Here is a 22070-nt window from a genome sequence, read left to right on the forward strand (position 1 = left end):
CACTCGGTAAGATCATGGTTCATCTGATTTTGGCCTGAACTCCACTTTCGTGCCTACCTTTTAATTTCTTTGCTCTTTGACTAATAAGAGACAAAATCTGGGTTTTTGTTAATGATAAATTGTAAGTTTTAAAACAAATCTTCCCCTATTCTCACTAACTATCTGTAAGCAGATTATGTCTTGATTTTTCTCCTTTCTAAGCAGTGGTAAGTCCACTCTGTGTTTGAGTTCTAACTTTAAGGACTGTGACAACACAGTACCAAAGTGAGAAAAGTAGTAGGGTTTATTTCACATATTCTTCGATGCAGGTTTGGGGGTTTCTCCACAACACCAGCATGCTTAAAAACATACAAAGAAATAGATAAATGGAAAAGATTATTCAGTTAGTAACACCTTGAATCTCAAATGCTTTTTATATATCAATGTCTTTGCATTCAAGATAATGTCCAAGGTTGGAGCTAGTAGTCTGGAATTCCTCTGTGGAGGCGGGTTGATTTACTGGCCCTTGCTTGATGTATATGTCATTTTCTTCTCTTCAAAATTCCCTCCCAAATTCTTTTGGAGTAAGTTTTGCTCATTTGTAATTTCTGTTTCACATATTTAACACAGTTTATTTACACAAAGGCTTCCTTCCATTGTGGCTCAGAGTTAAGATTTTGGATATTGTCATTAAATATTATATATTGCTGTACTGATCCATAAACTAGCTGCTATTTCAAAGTTGTACCATTGTAAGGCCAGTTGGGTTCCATGCTGTGGCAGTCATTTGACCAATCCTTCAAGGTGAAAACAAGCATTTCTATCAAGACAAAGACATGCATTTCAGATAGTCATCTGTCAATGGTCCGTTTACAAGGTTAAGTGCAAAATAATTAATACGTCTTGTTGTGGACTGGTTTAACCTGTAATTCTTTTGTGTAAGAGATTTTTTTATAGATTTATCATTTCCATAACAGAATATAATGCAATAGTTATTAATCCCGACCCATCTTGAGGTTCTTGGGGTTATTGCGTGGCTAGTGTTAATGTCTAAGAGCTTTCTGGAAGGTTACTGTTAAATCCAGTCACATGATTATAGCAGCCATTTTTGCCTTAAGCAGCCACTAAATACTTTCTAACAATGAGTTTTTGCACTATTTGTAACACGTTTTATTGATTCAGCTTATATTGCTGTCTGCAAAAAAGAGTTTCCCTACCACTGAAGTTAAAATTGACTGGGCTGTTATTGCTGGGCTCATCCTTACAACCTTATTTGAAGCAAGGGTGTTATATTTGCAATTCTCCACTCCCTGGCGCCACCATTGAATTTGGAGAAGATTGCAAGACTAATACCAGTGTCACTGCAATATCCACACTCATTTCCTTCATTATCCTCAGAATGTATCCCCACCCGCAAATTAAGCCTGAGAGATTAGCATAAATTTCTTCAAAGAAACCATTGTGTGTTCAACGTTTTTACTGTCTTTCTTTTAAAAACAATGAGTCAACATTTAAAACCATTAAAAAGCTTCTGAATATTAAACAAGCTACTCCTGGACATTATCCTAACGTATTTGTGTGTACAATAGTTTGATTTGTAGCTGATTAATTTGTTACAGAGCCTAATTTTGAAGCATGTCCTGGGTGGAATGAGTGTGAAAACAATTCAATGCGTTCATTTTGGAAGGCGGCATCTGAAGATGTAAGTGTTTCTTTCACTGAAACAGTTCAGATGAGGTGGTGTATTGCTCTGGGCCAGTAATACTGGAACAACACCTTTTTTAGTTCAAGACCCAGCTAAGTCCCATTCAGTATTAGTTCCAAAATGCATCCTCAAACATGAAGACCAAGGCCCTTACCTGTATCAATGTGGTCAAAGCCCAGCAGTCCACCAGCCAACCTCTACAACAAAGGAGGGAACACCAAAAAGACCATTCCTGGAGATCCATTCCTCCCCCTCCTCCATTTCATCAATTATACTTCCCTTCATTTCAGTTTCATTTAGAAACCACCAATCCTGTTCTTCCATCATGCAGCATAGCTGTATAATTACCAGCTTGGACTTGACTGAAACCCTCTGATTTTATGAGGTACCCCTGAACAGCATTGGAAACTGAGTAGTAGACATGACAAAAATGTTGCCTAAACTAAAGAAGGGAAAACAAATCATCATGTCAACCGTTTCCTGCCGTAAACAAAATTAGTGAATATTAGGTGAACAGGATTGGTGGTCAATTGACATGCCCCTACAATTCTCACCACCAAAGTTATAATTTTCATTTGTCATCCTGGATTAAGTACTGTCTCTATTTTGAGCAAACATGGGACCTTGCAATGGCCTGAAGCAACGTCTTTAGAGAGAGAAGAAAATTAGACTTAAAGTGAGAATAATAAGGGCATAAAAGAAAGACATTAAACATTTCTGCTATTTCAAGGATGAAGCTTGGAATGAAACTGAGAAAAGAACTGCATTTTAAAATAAAAAGTGTCAGATAAGGAAAAATAGCTGGTAAAGCATAGAAATTAGCTTTAAACCTAATTCTCATTTGGGTACAAGATAACAAAGTGTGGAGCTGGATGAACACAGCAGGCCAAGCAGCATCTCAGGAGCACAAAAGCTGACGTTTCGGGCCTAGACCCTTCATCAGAGAGGGGGTTGGGGAGAGGGTTCTGGGAGGATATGGAACAGGAGGGAAATCCTGTTGAAGCATTCAGTGTTGGGGGATTATTTTATCTCCTTGGCCTCAATTTAATTACTCTCTAGTCTATTTCCAATCAGAAACAGGGTTGGGGCAGTAATTCCACGGCTGGTGGGAACGGGAATTGTACAATGATCCATGCGTTGCCGTTGGCCAAAGGCCATGAACAGCAATATAACTAAATGCTGGGAGAAGATGTTCCAAGGAACGTTGGAAGATAAGAGTCAAATAGAAGGCATCTTGTCGGGGAGATCAAAAAACTGCAGGGCCGGAGGAAAGCCTAACCAAAGGATTCTTTATAAACCTGCCTTGGCCACTCTGCCAAATGCCGGCAAGTTTGGACTTTCAGAACACTCTTGGTACTTCGCCACACATTAGATTTGTGGGTAACGCTATAGATTATGGGCTAAAAGAGGAAGTAACAATATGGGTACAAAATTGGCTCAGGAATAGGAAACAGAGTGCTAGGCATTTTTTGGATTGGAAGAAGATTTGTACTAGAGTCTCCCAGTATTGGGACCCTTACTTTTCCCTATTACCAATAGTATAGATCTTGTTCTGCAGGGAACAGTTTCCAAGTTTGGAAATGGCACAAATGTCAGCAAAATTTGTAAACTGCAAAGAGGACATGTTGGTTGTATGGCTGGACAGAATGAACATCAATTCAGATAAGTGCAAGATTACACACTTCGGTAGAAAGAATATGGCCAGATAACATAAAACGAAGGGTACAATTTTAAAGGGGAGACCAGGTGGATAGAGCTGTTACTAAAGCATAGAGTATTCTAAGTTAGGGCATAGAGTACAAATGTGGGAAGTTTGTATACGTATGTATATGTGTAGGTATGTATACATGTTCATCATAAGTCATGAGTTAGACCTCAGCTGGATTATTGTGTACAATTCTGAGTGTCGTATTATGAAAAGAAAATGAATGTGTTGGAGAGAGTGCAGAAGAGACCTACAGGAATAGTTCCAGGGGTGATTGACTGCAGTTATGATGATAGATTGAAGAGGTTGGGACATATTTCTTTAGAGAGAGGAAGGCTACGAGGAGAACTTTAAAATGATATTGTGCCTAGATAGCATAGACAGGGACAGACTGTTTCTTCTTACAAACTGATCAGGAATCCACAGTTTCAAAGTGTTCTGCAGAAGAATCAAATGTGAGGTGAGTAGTTAGAGTATGAAATGCATTGATTAGAAGTAAGGTTGGATGCAGGTTGATTTGAGGCATTTGAGAAGGCATTGGATGATTATTTAAATAATGTGCAAGGGTTTGCAGGCACAAAGTTAAAATGCTCAGACACAATGGGCTGAATGACCTCCTCTGCACAGTACTGATGATGTCATAATTTTTACTTCTTAGTTAGAGTCATAGAGCCATACAACACGGAAACAGACTCTTCGATCCAACTTATCCATGCCAACCAAATGTCCTACATTAATCTAGTTCCACTTGCCAGCAATTGGCCCATTATCCCTCTGAATCCTTCCTATTCATATATGCATCCTGATGCCTCTTAACTGTTGTAATTGTGTCAGTCTCCACCACTTCCTCCAGCAGCTCATTCCATACAAGCACCAGTCTCTGCATGAAAACGGTGCCCTATAGGTCCCTTTTAAATCTTTCCCCAATCACGTTAAATGTATGCCTTCTGGTTTTGGACTCCCCTACTCTGTGGAAAAGACCTTGGCTATTCAACCTATCCATGCCCCCCATGATTTTATAAATCTCTATTAATGTCACCCCCTCAGGATTGGACACTTGAGGGAAAATAGCCCCAGTTCATTCAGCCTCTCCCTAAAGCTCAAACACTCCAATCCTCGCAATATTCTTGCCCATCTCTTCTGAACCCTTTCAAACCTCACAATATCCTTCCTATAGCAGGGAGACCACAACTGCATGCAGTATTCCAAAAGTAGCCTAGCCAATGTCCTGTACAGTCACAACACAACCGCCCAACTCCTATATTCAATGCATTGAGCAATAAAGGCAAGCATACCAAATGCCTTCTTCGTTATCTTGTCTACCTGTGACTCTACTTTCAAGGAACTGTTAAACTGCGCTCCAATGTCTCTTTGTTCAGCAACACTCCCCGGGACCTTATCATTAAGTGTAAAAGTCCTGCGCTGATTTGCCTTTCCAAAATGCAGCACCTCACATTTATCTAAATTAAACTCCTCAGCCTATTGGCCCATCTGATCAAGATCGTGTTGTACTCTGAGGTAACATTCTTCACTGTCCACTACACCTCCAATTTTGGTGTCATCTACAAACATATTAACCATACCTCCAATGTGCACATCTAAATCATTTATAGAAATGATGAAAAGCAGTATCAATCCTTATGGTACACAGCTGGTCACAGGCCTCCAGTCTGAGAAGCAACCTTCTACCTTCAAACCAGTTCTGTATCCATATGGCTAGTTCACCCATATTCCATGTGATCTAACCTTGCTAACCAGCCTACCATGAAGAATCTTGTTGAACACCTTACTAAATTAAATCACATAAATCACATTTGTCACCCTGCCCCCATCAATCTTCTTTGTTACTTCTTCGTAAAATCTCAGTCAAGTGATACACGATTTCCCACGCGCAAGTCCTATTGACTATCCCTAATCAGTCTTAGCCTTTCCAAATACATGTATATCTTGTCTCTCCGGATTCCCTCCAACAATTTGCCCACCACTGATATCAATTTTGACAGTTCTGTGAAAAGGTCACCAGACCTGAAATGTTAACTCCGAGCTTTTCTTCACAGATGCTGCCAGACCTGCTGAGCTTTTCCAGCAACTTCTGTTTTGTTCCTGATTTACAGCATCCACAGTTCTTTCAGCTTCAATTTTGACAGTATTAGGCAAGAAATGTTTGGGAGCAGATGTTTACGGGTAAAGGTACAGCTGAAATATGGGATGCCTTCAAATATAAGCTGACAAGAGTCTAGAGATGTTCCTGTTAGGGTGAAGGGCAAGGCTGGTAGCTGCAGGGAATGCTGGAAGTCAAGGGAAATTGTGATTTTGGTCAAGAAAAAAGGGAGCATATATCGGGTATAAACAGCAGGGATTGAGGGAGTCCATGGAAAGTCATGAAGACAGTAGGAGTATACTTAGAGGGAAATCAGGAGGGCAAAAAGGGGGCATGGCAATTTTTTTTATTCATTCACAGGGTGTGGGTGTTGCTTGCTAGGGAGTATTTAATGCCCATCCCTAATTGCCCAGAAGACAGTTAAGAGTAAACCACATTGCTGTAGGTCTGCAGTCACTTGTAGGCCAGACCAGATAAGGATGGCAGTTTCCTTCTCTAAATGATATTAGTGAACCAGATGGATTTTTCCCAACAGTTGATGGTAAATTCACAGTCCTCGTTAGACTCTTAACTCCAGATATTTTATTGAATTCAAATTCCACTGTCTGCCATGGGTGGGATTCAAACCTGGGTCCTGAGAGTATTCTGGATGTCTGGATTAACAATCCAACAATGATACCACTAGGCCAAGGCCTCCCCTTGGCAAGGGTTAAGGAGAAAATTGGGTTAAGGAGAATTCAAAGGATTCTACAAATACATGAAGGACCAAAGAGTAAAATGGGAGGACACTTAAAGATCAGCAAGGTTGCCTATGTATGGAACCACAGAAGAGGTGGGAGATACTAAATGAATTTTTTGCATCAGTGTTTTCTGTGCAGAAGGATATGCATGATACAGAATGTGGGGAACTAAACAACATCTTTAAAAATGTCCTTTATTATACAGGAGGTGGTGCTGGATGTCTTAAAACATAAAGGTGGGTAAATCCCTGGGACCTAGTCAGGTGTACCCTAGCACTCTATGGAAGCTAGGGAACTGATTGTTGGATCCCTTGCTGAGATATTTGCATCATTGACAACCACAAGTGAGGTGCCACTATTGAAGAAAAGTGGTAAGGAAAGGCCAGGGACCGATAAGTACAATCCTGGATAGTCAAGGTGAGTTACCCTTCTAACTCTGCACAGAATTATGGGTGATGATTGGAAACAAGTGACAACACTTCACAAGTGAAAACCCAATCAGTGTGTTTATACCTAACTGACCTGTGCAGATATCCGATTATCGGGTAAAACCAGGCTTTATTATTTGTTCAGAAGGAAAATGATGCTTGTAGTTTTGATTGAACTTGACTAGTTAGATGATAGACAAGTAATTGCATGCATTGCACTTCACAGTATGCAATGAGGGCACAAGGAGAAGTAACAGTGATGCTAAATGGATCTGCTTATCGAGAAACCTTCAGGAATAACAGGTACAGTACCAATATCGACATGACAGAATTCTGCTTTGGAATACGACATGGTCGAATTTCTGTGATCTTTGATAGATATTTGGTGGAGACACTGGATAAATGATGCAGATGGGCATTTTCTGTTTGGCTTCCACAGGTCTCCCACCAAGATTGTGGGCAGACAATAAGAGCCCTGATCCAAAAAGGGACTTTTACTCAAATGTGAATAAGCAATTAACTTGAAGAAAAATAGGGACTGATTTTACATTTATTTTAATTCACTCATGGGACATAGTGATTGCTGACAGGCCAGTATTTTTCTACTCATCCCTAGGTGCCCTTGAGAAGCTGGTGCTGAGCTGCTTTCTTGAATCACTGCAGTCCATTTACTGAGGGTTGACCCTCATTGCTGTTGGGGAGGGAATTCCTGGATTTTGAACCAGCAACAGTTGAGGAACAACGATGTACTTCCAAGCCAGGACAGTGAGTAGCTTGGAGAAGAACGTGCAGACAGTAGTGTTCCCTAGTATCTTTGGCCCTTGTCCTTCTGGATGGAATTGGTTGAGAGCTTGGGAGGAGCTGTATAAGGATCTTCGGTGGATTTCTGCAGTGCATCTTATAGGTAGTACGCACCAGAGGAACAACGATGTACTTCCAAGCCAGGACAGTGAGTAGCTTGGAGAAGAACATGCAGACAGTAGTGTTCCCTAGTATCTTTGGCCCTTGTCCTTCTGGATGGAATTGGTTGAGAGCTTGGAAGGAGCTGTATAAGGATCTTCGGTGGATTTCTGCAGTGCATCTTATAGGTAGTACGCACCACTGATAATGAGCATCAGTGGTAGAAGGAGTAGATATTTTGGATATGGTGCCAGTCAAGTGGCTGTTTTGTCCTGGATGGTTCAAGCTTTTTGAGAGTTGTTGGAGTTGGGCCCATCCATGCAAGTGGGGAGTGTTCCATCACACTCCTGACTTGTGCCTTTTAGCTAGTAGACATACTTTGGGAAATCAGAAGGTGAGCTACTCACCACAGTACTCTTAGACTCTGACCTGCTTTTGTAGCCACTGTGTTAATGTGGTGAGCCCAAGTGACTTTCTGGCCCATGGTAATCACAAGATGTTGATAGTGGGAAATTCAGTGATGATAACACCATTGAATGTCAAGAGTGGCTTAATGGTGCATTTCAGTGATAACACCACTCGTCTTTATTGCAAATCTATATTAGATATTTCAGGTAATGTTAAGTAGATTCCTAAAATTTGAGATGAGATAAAGTAACCCTTATCTAGAGTCACAACTTCTCAGGTAGGCTTATGTAGTCAATGTGATAAACTTCTCTTAACTTACAAACCTTTATCATTTTGGGGGTACATATAGTCTAGAAATGGAGAGTGTGTAAATATTCATTAATAACATGATTTTAATAACAAGATACATTTGTTTACAGGAGTTAGGGTTTCCAAAGTCAAAATGCCTTCTGACCAACATTGCCATAACAAATAGAAATAGTTTATTTGCCAACTATTTCCAATGCCAGCACCAGATACTGCATTTTATCTTCTATTTGAAATTAATTGGGAAATAAATTGGTATCCAGTCTAGAAATGTTAGTTATGAAGTTGGCTTTCCTCAAGAAACAGACCCTGTTGAACAGATCTGTTCTGGAAGTTTACACAAAAGAAACATTGTGTCTTGTTTATTTTTCATGTTAGCCTGTTTGCAGCAATACCCAAGATTATTTGTGTCCTTGAAATTCAATGTTGCTGCCAGGTGGTCTTTACATGTGATTGTGTAAATCTGATTGGTGACCACACTTGCAACAGGGCAAGATGAGGTAACACAACATATTTTTGAAAAACAAAAGAACTGCGGATGCTGTAAATCGGAAACAAAAACAGAAGTTGCTGGAAAAGCTCAGCAGGTCTAGCAGCATCGGTGAAAGAAAAAAATCAGAGTTAACCTGTTGGATCTGATGAATGGTCACTGGACCAGAAACGTTAACTCTCAATTTTTTTTCTTCACGGATGCTGTTAGACCTGTTGAGCTTTTCCAGAAACTTCTGTTTTTGTCCACAACATATTTTTGCCTAGTTTCAATTTTTAACAGTTCCAGATCCATTTTCCACTGGAGAATTCAAAGCCAGGGAGCAAGGTTGCATAGCAAGTGTTGTATTCATTTTCTGTTCCTGTCAATTTCACTATCATCACAATTATGTGAAAATGTGAAAATGACACTGTTGGCAATCAAAGATATTTGTTTGCAGTGGTGTGTATGTTTGTGTGTTTTTAGAGATCGGGTTTTTGATGAATCAGCATAGAAATACTTTGAGGTCAAATGCAATGTTATATTTTCCAAATGTAGTAAATACTCAAGGATAAGACTACTGTAAGGACTTAAATTGAAATGCATCTTTAAACAGGTAATGGATACCCTCATGGCAATATTAACTTAAGTAAATTTATACTAAACTATTTGAACATTGAATGTTCATTGTGGCATGTATATTTATTTTCTTCGGCATTTTATAAAAGGAATTTATGGTGCATAACAGAATTTACAGTTGAAAGTTATGCATCAATTAATCTCTACCCGAAACGTCAGCTTTCCTGCTGTTCTGATGCTGTGTTCATCCAGTTCTACACCTTGTTATCTCAGATCCTCCAGAATCGGCAGTTCCTACTATCTCTGCATCAATTAGTCAGTTGCTTCAACTTAAACTATTGTTCACCTGAATATCCTATCAATATTCTTATTGATTACATTAGTATTTTGACTTTATTTGACTGATTATGCCTTTCTTTATTGCCACTAGCATTTTTGGAGAAATTGAACTTGGAAAACTAGACAATACACGAGTTACCTTTGTTCAACTCTGGATCATGGACAATATTAATGGGCCTGATAAGTAAGTCCTTTAATTTTTATAGCATGCATATCGTAGGTTTTATTACGTAGTACTTTTGCTATTTCCACTGCAGCTCAGTGGAATGGTAAAGTGAGTTAGATTTCCAGCCTAACAAAGTGTGAAGCTGGATGAACACAGCAGGCCAAGCAGCATCTCAGGAGCACAAAAGCTGACGTTTCAGGCCTAGACCCTTCATCTGATGAAGGGTCCAGGCCCAAAAGGTCAGCTTTTGTGCTCCTGAGATGCTGCTTGGCCTGCTGTGTTCATCCAGCTCCACACTTTGTTATCTTGGATTCTCCAGCATCTGCAGTTCCCATTATCTTAGATTTCCAGCCTGGTATCTAATTGAGTGGAACCGTATAGATTCCCCAAGTGGAGAGATGCCTGCTATACCTGTGCTACTGCACAGAAGACAGATGGGAGCATGGATATTTAATAAAAAGGAGTGACGGAACTGTGAAAGGAAACTGGCATTTGATTGATTTTTTTTCTTTATTCATTCATGGGATGAGGTGTCACTGACCAGGCAGCATTTATTACCCAACCCTCATTGACCTGAGGGCAGTTATGAGTCAATCACATTGCTGTGGGTCTGGAGTTACATGTATGCCAGACCAAGTTAGCATGGCAGTTTCCTTCCCTAAAGGCCATTAGTGAAACAGTTAGGATTATCCAACAATCATCACATGGTCATCATTAGATTCTTAATTCCAGATATTTATTGAATTCAAATTTCACCATCTGCTCTGGTGAGATACGAACCTGGGTCCCAAAAACATTATCTGGGTCTCTGGATTAAGAATCCTGTGATAATACCATTAGGCCATTGCCTTCCCGAGTGACACATCTGGATTGAAAAGGGCCTGAGGACAGGGCACCAACTTATCTTCTCCATCAAAGGGATTACAACTTGCACCAGGTCCTGATATAAATGGCCCCACAGATTGCAACTGGAATATGGGCCCATATTTTACACAGAGGCAGTGACCCCCCAGACCCTAGCTCAAAATTCATGGATGAGCCCACCTCCACTTGACAAGTAAGCCTGCAGCTGTTGATCCATTAAATTGTTCAGGACTGGGATGCCCAACAGTCACACCTCTGAGCATTGCAACCAAATCAAATAGCCAGCCACGCCCGAGTGAAAGAGCACCAATTTTCAGGTAACTTCTGTGGAGAGAAATAAAGTTCTCATTTCAAGCCGATGATCTTCCATCAGAACAAAAAGAACATAGAAATGTCATGGGGATGGGGCAAGAAAAGCATGGTCTTAGACATGGTCTTCATATATTTTTCCATGAAGCAAAAATCAATGTATTTAATTCAATACATTGACTCAATTCTCCCTCCACAGATGATGCCAAATGTGCTGAGCATTTCGAACATTTTGTGTTTATTTCACTTTTGCAAGTAGCTTTGATAAGTACTTATTTTTAAGACCATGAGGCCAACGGTTTTAGCAGTTAAGACTCATTTTGGGAATTACACTGAACTCCATCTATGTTTTGATTTGCAGAGAATCCTGTGGTGTAAGCAGTGTTGCAGTACTGGAAAGGATTCTGAAGCAGAAAAATATTAAGCACTCTTGCAAGGATAATTACAAGTGTGTGCTATATCTAACTCATATTTAAACATTGAAAAGTTTACAAAGTTTGCGACATTTTGCACAACAGTTTATGTCATTTTTAAGGATTTTAAGACAATGCTCAAATCTTACTCTTCCTCTGTCTTAACATACTGTTAGCCTATATCCTCACTCAAAAGTTTTCTCTCATTCACCAGTGCCCTCTAAATCTAGACATAAAACCACTCAAAACGACATGAAATGCCAGACTTTATCTCAAAGGAGAGGATGTTATGTGTCAGTTTTATGGACCCTTGCTAAGGCCCCACTGTAGTAATGTATTCAATTTTGGCTATTGAATGGGGGGGTGGGGGGGTGTGCTCGGTGCATCTGGTGTATAATGTCAGGTTGCACAGACTTGGCTTGTGTGTCCTTGGGTTTAACCAATTGGGAGGGTGATCTAATTAAGTTATTAATAATGATTACAGGAGTCGATAGGGTAGATGTAGAGACACTACTTCCTCTGGTAAAGGAATCCAGAAACGGAATGGAACTTTCTTGGTTATAATGGTGCTGGATTTGGTAGCATGAAGGAGGCTGTAAGCTAAGGAAAACCTGTGCTGAGGCTGTACTCTGACGTGTTCTATTACAGGAGAAGGGCAACAATTGTATTGGCTGTCTGCTCCAGGGAGACAGCACCTAGTTTAGCCGGTTAATGCCTCAGAAAAAGGTAATTCTGCAGCCTCATCAGGGTTTTGCTGCTGCAGAACACCTGACCATCACATTCCGAGTCTGCCAGTTCACTAGAGGTAACCTCCCTGCAGCGGGCTGGGGCCATTAGAGCTGCAGTCTCTCTGCCGCAGTGACAGAGTGGTAGAAGGGAAGGCTGCATCCGTGGCACAAAGATATCATCCCATGGTGTTTGATCTCCACTCTGAGAGGATACTAGCTTCAACCATTCTCACTTTTGGTTTTGATTCATGCCTCCAAGAGAGCCTCCTGCATCAACAGACCCTAGCTCTCCTGATGGAGCTGCAGAACATCAAGAAATGCTGGCCTTTGGATTCGCTGGGAGCCAGGTAAGGATGGCAGCCTCACTGCCGGAAAATGTGGGCTTGGGATCACCATTTGGTAGCATGTAGTAAAGTCTATCCATGAGGGAGGGTATAATCTTAAAACTAAATCTCATTATTTTGAAGTGAAATCAGGACATACTTTTTCACATAATGAACAATACAAATCTAGAACTTTTTCTTCTGTTTCCCCCTCTACTAAAGGCAGATTGTTTGGCATTCAGTTTGATAGATACAAGGATGGCGAGCAATATTTAGCAAAGATGACTAAATGCAGTTGAGGTCCAAATCAATCATGATCTGATTGAATAGGCTTCAGGGTCTGAGTGACTAGCTGCTGTTCCACTTTCCTATTTCCCTACGTTTTATCACCTGTCCCCAAGGTACATTTCCTTCTACAGTGTACAGATTTTCAAAATTCAGGCCAGCATCATAGAAGATGAAGTTATTCAAGGAACTATCTGATTCTTTAAAAACCTTGAGCCTTTCACCAGAAAATGATATTACTATTGATCACTCCAGGCTAATAAATGCAACTGCAGCAGTGTAGCTATGATTTGTATTCTTCAAACTTCATCTGTACTGGTACTGGCAGATTGTGCATATTAGTAGAGACAACAGAGAGTACCTCCAAAAGGTCACTGTTTCCTCATTTCCACTTTGATGCCATGTGCTCCAATTCAGAAGGATCAGACTGGTGCCAGTCATAGATCCAAGTGAAAAGAAACTTCTACTCATTCTAGAGTGGCTCAGCGCCTAGCACTGCTGCCTCTCAGCGCCAGGGACCTGCTTTTGATTCCAGATTCGACCAATTGTCGGTATGGGGTTTGCACATTCTCCACGTGTCTGTGTGGGTTTCCTCCAGTTTCTTCCTACAGTCCAAAGATGTGCGGGTCAGATGGATTAGCCATGAGAAAAGCAGGGTTACAGGGATAGGGTGGGTCTGGGTGGGATGCTCTTTGGACAGTCCATGTGGATTCGATGGGCTAAATGGACTGATTCCGCACTGTAGGGATTCTATGATTTAATACAAATCCATTTCTTAAATCTACTTTCTAACATCACTTCACATTGTCTGGAGGGTAATATTTTCTATCAGTTTTACAGAGTGCTACACTAATGCCGGGGATTGTTCTTTACCCAGCTTGATCGATGTCTGTTATATTAATCCGTGAAAGAGACTGTTGGTTTCTTTGAAAATGGTTGATTGTTTATACTCATATTATGGACATAACTTCTGCTAGAAATGGTGAACATTCCACTGGTTGCATTTTTGACTCCTCATTTCATAGGTGAGAAAATGTGTCCCGTTTTAGTTCCAATTCTGAAATTTATAAGAAAATGTGGCAAGAAAACATTCAGAAATTTGGTGACCAAATACGTGCAGATCATATTTAGTCACCTGTATGGAGAGATCATATCAGTGAATATACAAGGCTAGGCATCTGCTTGCAGTTGTACCCAAATTATGACAAGATGCATAGTGGTTACAGCACAGAAGGAGGCCATTCATCTTTTCATGTCAACACAGATCTGACTACACTAATCCTATTTTCCAGCTTTTTACCCATTGCCTTGGAGGCAATAGCAACTGACTATATAAATACTGATTAAATGTTAAAACATTTTCTGGCTCGATCATCCTTTCACACAGAGCTCAAGGCTCCCATCACTGCCTGTGTGAAAAATTTCTCCTCAAACCTCCTTTTAGCCTTCTCCCTCTTACCTTAAAGCAATGCTCCCCTGTTTATTGAAATCTCTGCTAATGGAAAAGTGCCTTCCTAAATAAGCTCCTCATTACCTTATACTCCTTTGTCAGGTTCCTCTGCATCCTCAAGGAAGACAACCCCCGCCTATCCAATATTCCCGCATAGTTCATGCTGTCCAGTTGAGACAGCATCCTGGTAGATCTCCTGTGCACCCCGTCTAGCACAACTATGAACTGAATTTAAATTTGGCCAGTTGCCCCTGCTGGGACTTGAACCTGTACCCTAGAGTATTGGCCTGGGTGACATCACCACAATGTCATTATCACCTTCAAAACTGACATAAATTGATGTTACAGGTTTTTTGTTTCAAAACTTCAGCCTGGAAAAGCAGCAGCTATTAATATTGATATGGTATATATTTTTTGATTCTTAAATTTCTCTGATTCTGTGAGGAGCTGAGAGGGACAAGAGAATAGAATAAAACCTGATTCTACCATGATTTCTGTTGGAGAATCAGTGCAAACCTCTGACACGAAACATCCAGCCTGAAGTTAAAGGGCGGTAATTGGTTACATTCCTAGATTCTGCCTCAAAATGATCTGCCACGTACATCATTTTAAAAGCTATTAGATAGATACAGCAAGTTTATTGTTACTCGCACTTATGAAAGTATAGTTAAATGTGTATAAGTCACCACGAATATGGTGCCATTTAATTACATAAATTATCATATTTAAGTGCTGAGACAATGTTAAGACAAATATCATATTTTGTTCATTCCACGGTCTTGTGATTTCCTGAACTGAACACGAACAAAGACCAGGGCTTGTCCAATGGCCAAGTACTGGGGCCTGCTGAAACGATGGTTGACCCAGGGTCTGACCAAAACCGCCAAAGCCCCGGGGCCCATTGAAACCCTGCCCTGGGCCTGACCGTATCCACCGCTGAACCGGGGGCCTGCTGAAACTGTAAAGGACTCAGGGCAGTCTAACTGAAACTGCTGCACCTCAGCTGCACAACAAAGAAAAGATTTATTTGACACAAAAGATGAAATCAAGAAATAATAATAAGAAGGAAGGATGCAACCGGTCTGCCAAAAGGGAGCGGATGGGCCAGGAGCCTGAGTGCTACCTGACCTGCCATCTCTGCTTTCTCTTCATTTTAAGAGAACGGGTGTGGCTGAGTAATCTTTAAATATAATCATAGGTGTTATTGTAATTGGAAATTAAGACTGGCAGACCCCTGATGCAGTTATTTTGTGTCCATTTCATAGTAGATGATTGCTTAGTATCTCTAATATTTTATACCAATCTAAAAAGAAATCAAGGGAAGGAACTATCTATATTGGATAGTAAATAATAGTGGACAAAATCTTACTATTAAAGGTGAACAATTTCCTTGGTTTTGATGTTTCCTCCCCAGTTATTAAAATAAGTAGATGTACTTGTAATCTTCTGAGCCACACCCAATTCAGGCATTATTCCTGTATAATGTGCAATTTGGGAAAGTTCTGAGGGAAGCGAGAGACGAAATAGCCGGGGCCCTAACAGATATCTTTGCAAGGTCCTTAGACACAGGTGAGGTCCCAGAGGACTGAAGACTTGCTAATGTTGTCCCCTTGTTTAAAAAGGGCAGCAAAGATAATCCAGGTAATTATCGACCGGTGAGCCTGACATCAGTGGTAGGGAAGCTACTGGAGAAGATACTGAGGGATAGGATCTATTCCCATTTGGAAGAAAATGGGCTTATCAGTGATAGGCAACATGGTTTTGTACAGAGAAGGTCATGTCTTACCAACTTAATAGAATTCTTCGAGGATGTGACAAAGTTGATTAATGAGGGAAAGGCTGTAGTTGTCGTATGCATGGACTTCAGTAAGGCGTTTGATAAGGTTCCCCATGGCAGGCTGATGGAGAAAGTGAAGTCACATGGGGTCCAGGGTGTGCTAGCTAGATGGATTAAAAAAAAACTGGCTGGGCAACAGGAAACAGAGGGTAGTAGTGGAAGGGAGTTTCTTAAATTGGAGACCTGTAACCAGTGGTGTTCCACAGGGATCTGTGCTGGGACCACTGTTGTTTGTGATATATGTAAACGATCTAGAGGAAGGTGTAGGTGGTCTGATCAGCAAGTTTGCTGATGACACTAAGATTGGTGGAGTAGCAGATAGTGAAGGGGACTGTCAGAGATTACAGCAGAATATAGATAGTCTGGAGAGTTGGGCAGATAAATGGCAGATGGAGTTCAATCCAGGCAAATGCTAGGTGATGCATTTTGGAAGATCAAATTCAAGGGTGAACTATACAGTAAATGGAAAAGTCCTAGGGAAAATTGATGAACAGAGAGATCTAGGTGTTCAGGTCCATTGTTCCCTGAAGGTGACAACGCAGGTCAATAGGGTGGTCAAGAAGGCATATGGCATGCTTTCCTTCATTGGCCAGGGTATTGAGTACAAGAGTTGACAGGACATGTTGCAGTTGTATAGGACTTTGGTTCAGCCACATTTGGAGTACTGTGTACAGTTCTGGTCGCCACATTACCAAAAGGATGTGAATGCTTTGGAGAGGGTGCAGAAGAGGTTCACCAGGATGTTGCCTGGTATGGAGGGTGCTAGCTATGAAGAGAGATTGAATAGATTAGGATTATTTTCATTAGAAAGATGGAGATTGAGGTCTACAAAATCATGAGGGGTATAGACAGGGTGGATAGCAAAAAGCTTTTTTCCAGAGTGAGGGACTCAATTACTAGGGGTCATGAGTTCAAAGTGAGAGGAGGAAAGTCTAAGGGAGATATGCGTGGAAAATTCTTTACACAGAGGGTGGTGGGTGCCTGGAACGCGTTGCCAGCGGAGGTGGTAGACGCAGACATGTTAGCATCTTTTAAGATATATTTGGACAGGTACATGGATGGGCAGGGAGCAAATGGACACAGACCGTTAGAAAATAGATGACCGGTTAGACAGAGGATCGTGATTGGCCCAGGCTTGGAGGGCCGAAGGGCCTGTTCCTGTGCTGTAGGTTTCTTTGTTTCTTTGTATGAACAGGATGAGGGTGTCGCTGGCCAGGCAGCATTTATTACCCATAGGGCAGTTAAGAATCAACACTATTACTGTGAGTCTGAGGTCACATGTAGGCCGGACCGTGTAAGGATGGCAGTTTCCTTCCATAAAGGACATGAGTGAACGAGATGGGCTTTTCCTGGCAATCGGCAATGGATTCATGATCATCATTAGACTCTTAATTCCAGATATTTATTGAATTCAAATTCCACCATCTGCTGTGGTGGGATTTGAACCCAGGTCCCAGAACATTATCTAGGTCTCTGGATTAACAGTCCAGTGATAATACCATGAGGCCATTGCCTCCCCTTATCTGATGAGCTGATCAAGGACGTGGCTTAGAATTGCAATGAACAAGTCATGTCTTACAAGTTTAGTTCAAAATAACTAACAGGGTAAATATGACAGCATCTAAGGATGTTATTTCCATCTACATGAGAAAACATCCAACAGCATTATGCATGAGGGACTGTTAACAAAAGTGAGGTAGACAATACTGTTGACATGTGATCAGAAATAATGGGAACTGCAGATGATGGAGAATCTGAGATAACAAAGTGTGGAGCTAGATGAGCACAGCGGGCCAAGTGGCATCTTAGGAGTGCAAAAGCTGACGTTTCGGGCTTAGACCCTTCATCAGAAAAGGGGGATGGCGAGACGGTTCTGAAAAAATAGGGAGAGAGGGAGACGTGGACTGAAGATGGATAGAGAAGAAGATAGGTGGAGAGGAGAGTATAGGTGGGGAGGTACGGTGGGGATAGGTCAGTCTGGGGAGGACGGACAGGTCAAGGAGGTGGGATGAGGTTAGTAGGTAGGAAATGAAGGTGCAGCTTGAGGTGGGAGGAGGGAATAGGTGAGAGGAAGAACAGCTTAGGCAGGCAGGGACGAGCTGGGCTGGTTTTGGGATGCAGTGGGGGGAGGGGAGATTTTGAAGCTGGTGAAATCCACATTGCTACCATTGTGCTGCAGAGTTCCCAAGTGAAATATGAGTTGCTGTTCCTGCAACCTACGGGTGGCATCATTATGGCACTGCAGGAGGCCCAGGATGGACATGTTGTCAGCTACCTAGAATACATCTCCTCCCACCCACCTTCCTGCAAAAATTCCATCCCCTATTCCCAAATCCTTTGCCTCCGCCGCATCTCCTCCCAGGATGAGGCATTCCACTCCCATACACCCCAGATGTCCTCATTCTTCAAGGACCACAACTCCCCCCACCCCCCCACCCCCCATGGTGGTCGAGAATGCCCTCAACCATGTCTCCTGCATTTCCCCCATTCTTCCCTCACATCCCTCTCCCGCAATAACAGCCAAAAGAGAATCCCTCTAGTCTTCACATACCACCCCACCAACCCCCGGATACAACGCATCATCCTCCGACACTTCCACCATCTGCAACTCGACCGCACCACTAAAGACATTTTTCCATCCCCCACCCATATCTGCCTTCCAGAGAGACCACGCTCTCCGCGCCTCTCTTGTCTGCTCCACACTCCCCTCCAACCCCACCACACCCGGCACTTTCCCCTGCAACCGCAGGAAGTGCTACACTTGCCCCCACACCTCCTCCCTCACCCCTATCTCAGGCCCCAAGATGACTTTCCACATCGAACAGATGTTCACCTGCACATCCGCCAATGTGGTATACTGCATCCGCTGTACCCGTTGTGGCTACCTCTACATTTCAGAAACCAAACAGAGACTTGGGGACCGCTTTGCAGAACACCTACGTTCAGTTTGCAATAAACAACTACACCTCCCAGTTGTGAACCATTTGAACTCCCCCTCCCATTCCTTAGATGACATGTCAATCCTGGGCCTCCTGCAGTGCCATAATGATGCCACCCGTCGGTTGCAGGACCAGCAACTCATATTCCGCTTGGGATCCCTGCAGCCCAATGGTATCAATGTGGATTTCACAAGCTTAAAAATCTCCCCTCCCCCGCCGCATCCCAAAACCAGCCCGGCTCGTCCCCGCCTCCCTAACCCGTTCTTCTTCTCACCTATCCCCTCCTTCCACCTTTAAGCCGTACCTCCATTTCCTACCTACTAACCTCATCCCGCCCCCTTGACCTGTCTGTCCTCCCCGGACTGACCTATCCCCTCCCCACCCCACCTCCCCACCTGTACTCTCCTCTCCACCTATCTTCTTTTCTCTCCATCTTCGGTCCACCTCCCCCTCTCTCCCTATTTGTTTCAGAACCCTCTCGTCATCCCCCTTTCTGATGAAGGGTCTAGGCCCGAAACATCAGTTTTTGTCTCCCGAGATGCTGCTTGGCCTGCTGTGTTCATCCAGCCCCACACTTTGTTATCACCGTTGACATGTGAGATGATTTGTTTCAGAGGCAGAAGACAGGAAGTAAATATAATAATTATGCATTGAAATTGGTAGAATTTATCTAACAGTGTCCCACAGAAAGCTGTACTGGGCTGTCTCAGTTTATTTAGAAATTATTTGAATGAAAGAATAGACAGCTGTTTCTCGCAAGTTTACTGAAGACACTAAGTTAAATGACACAATATATAGGGTAGATAGGGGCTGATAGCTGCAAAGAAACATGAATCGATGCAGTGAGCAATTGTGAAAAATATTGTTCAATGTGGAAGAAAGACTGAGGTCATCCACTTTGGACCTAAGGAAGGGAGATCAATTTTTCTTTCAGACAAGGAGAAAATATGGACTGGATTAAAGTAGAGATTCTTAGGCTGAGATTTTCTTTCTCAAGACAAATATTACAAATCAGACCATTTCCTCCTGCTTTAATCTAACATCCTGCTTGGCAGAACACACCACATAATTTTCACAGCTGAGTGGAGGTCACTGCTTTCTGACCCAGACCCTTGGCAGGAATGGAGGTGGCAGTTTCCAATGTGGACAGTTAACTGGTCCATTTCCATTCACTGGAACTTTGACCCAGTTCTGAACATGAATGCTAAACACCATAGCCTTTACACCTCACCTGCCCCACTCATTCATACAAGGCCCATCCATACCCACCCCTCCACCACCACCGTACCTTTTAATCTTCCCTCATGTCACCTTCACACCTAATCATCAGTAACCACTTTGCACAGAACTCTTGAGCCCTTTAACAAGAATATCACAAGGCATGGGGTCACATGGGTATCATTACTTAGTTCTCTTAAAGGTACATGCTTGTCTGATCGTTGATGCATGCAATGTCATAATGGCGGCAAAGTTACTAACACTTTCTTCATAAAGATTTTCACTATGTTGTTATAACAGCTGTCTTACATCAAAATTGCTTGAATTCAATTTTTCTAATATTGAAGTGACAGAATCTATTGAGAGAAAAGTACTAAATTGTGAATTGTGCATTGATTAGTGCTAAATACCTGAATGGAAAAATATCCCCATTTACTAATCGAGGGATTGTTCCTGCTCAGAGGAAAATGTGAATCTTGATGAATGGTTCTTAAACTATGTTTACTTCTTTTAATGTTTAAAAAGAAGTTTGTTTTTTTTTGGCAGAGCTGCTAAAATGCTGCAGTGCATTGACAATTTGGAGCATCCATCCTGCGAATTAGGTGAAAAGCCAAATGACACACTGACAGATCTGCTCCAGCGACTCTCAGGGAATTTCTAAAGCTGTCTACTTCTATACAGACGGCAATCAATAAGAATAGTGCAAATATATAAAGCAAGCTTCATTATACATTGCAATAGGATTGTCTGTATTTGGTTGATTCAGAAATTAATGTGTAACTCTGGGAAGAAATAATGTATATTAACAATAAAAGAGGATCAATGAAATTTTAACAAGGAAAATAAGCTGAAGAATTGTACAATTATTTAATATCATCGTTACATTAGAGCCAGTAATCTGATTCTGACTCAAAATGGCACCATTTCTCCCTGTGTAATGTATAAAAATCTAAGGCCTACCATTTGCCTGATTTTGGGGATTTAGCTTTTTATTAGGGATAGTAGGAACAGCCGATGCTGGAGTCTGAGATAACAAGGTGTGGAGCTGAATGAACACAGCAGGCCAGGCAGCAACAGAGAAGCAGGAAAGCTGATGTTTCGGTTCTGGATCCTTCTTCAGAAATGGGGGAGGGGAAGGGGTTTCTGAAGTAATTGGAGAGAGGGAGAGGCAATGATAGAAGGTGGATAGAGGAGCAGATAGGTGGAGAGAAGACGGACAGGTCAAGGAGGCAGGGATGAAGCCAGTAAAGGTGAGTGTAGGTAGGAGATGGGTTGGGGGTTGGACTGTTATGTGATCTGCTCAAGGAATGTGAGCAAGACTGGCTGAGTCAGCATTTATTGTTCACCCCTAAATACACTGGACAAGGCGGTGGTGGGCTATCTTCTTGAACTGCTATAGTTCATGTTGTGTGGGAACAGCCAAACAAAGATGTCAGGCATTGAGCTCCAGGAATTTGACTTAATGTCAGCAAAAGAACAGTGATATATTTCCGTGTCAGGATGGTGAGTGGGTTGGAGGAGAAATTGCAGGTGGTGTTGTTCCCGTATATCTGCTGACCTTGTTCTTCAAGGTGATAGAGGTAGTGGGTTTGGAAAGCACTATCAAAGGAGCATTAGCAAGATATTGCATTGAATTTGGGTGGAGCTGAAAAATAAGATGGGTGCAGTCACTCTGATTGGATTATACTGTAGAACTCTCAACAGGGACCAAGAGATCGAGGAACAAATATGCAGGCAGATTATGGAAAGGTGCAATAAAAACAGAATTGTCATAGCGGGTGACTTTAACTTCCCTGGTATTGACTGAGACTGCCTTAGAACAAAAAGCTTAGATGGGGTAGAATTTGTTAAATACATCCAAGAGGGTTTCTTGAAACAG

At 41.9% G+C, this 22070-nt stretch overlaps 1 protein-coding gene across 1 annotated transcript in view; it reads left to right on the forward strand.

The window, feature by feature from the left end:
• LOC125466576 (ADP-ribosyl cyclase/cyclic ADP-ribose hydrolase 1-like) overlaps positions 1 to 21025 on the forward strand; it is a 34413-nt gene extending 13388 nt beyond the window's left edge. The window contains exons 5-9 of the mRNA XM_048561276.1: positions 1599 to 1681; positions 6885 to 6961; positions 9751 to 9843; positions 11360 to 11446; positions 20738 to 21025. Of these exons, the coding sequence (XP_048417233.1) occupies positions 1599 to 1681; positions 6885 to 6961; positions 9751 to 9843; positions 11360 to 11446; positions 20738 to 20852 (455 nt within the window). The 3' untranslated portion in view covers positions 20853 to 21025. The remainder of the gene's footprint in view (positions 1 to 1598; positions 1682 to 6884; positions 6962 to 9750; positions 9844 to 11359; positions 11447 to 20737) is intronic.
• The last annotated feature ends 1045 nt before the right edge of the window (positions 21026 to 22070 follow it).

This window comes from Stegostoma tigrinum, chromosome 1, assembly GCF_030684315.1.
Source record: "Stegostoma tigrinum isolate sSteTig4 chromosome 1, sSteTig4.hap1, whole genome shotgun sequence".
Lineage (NCBI taxonomy): Eukaryota > Metazoa > Chordata > Chondrichthyes > Orectolobiformes > Stegostomatidae > Stegostoma > Stegostoma tigrinum.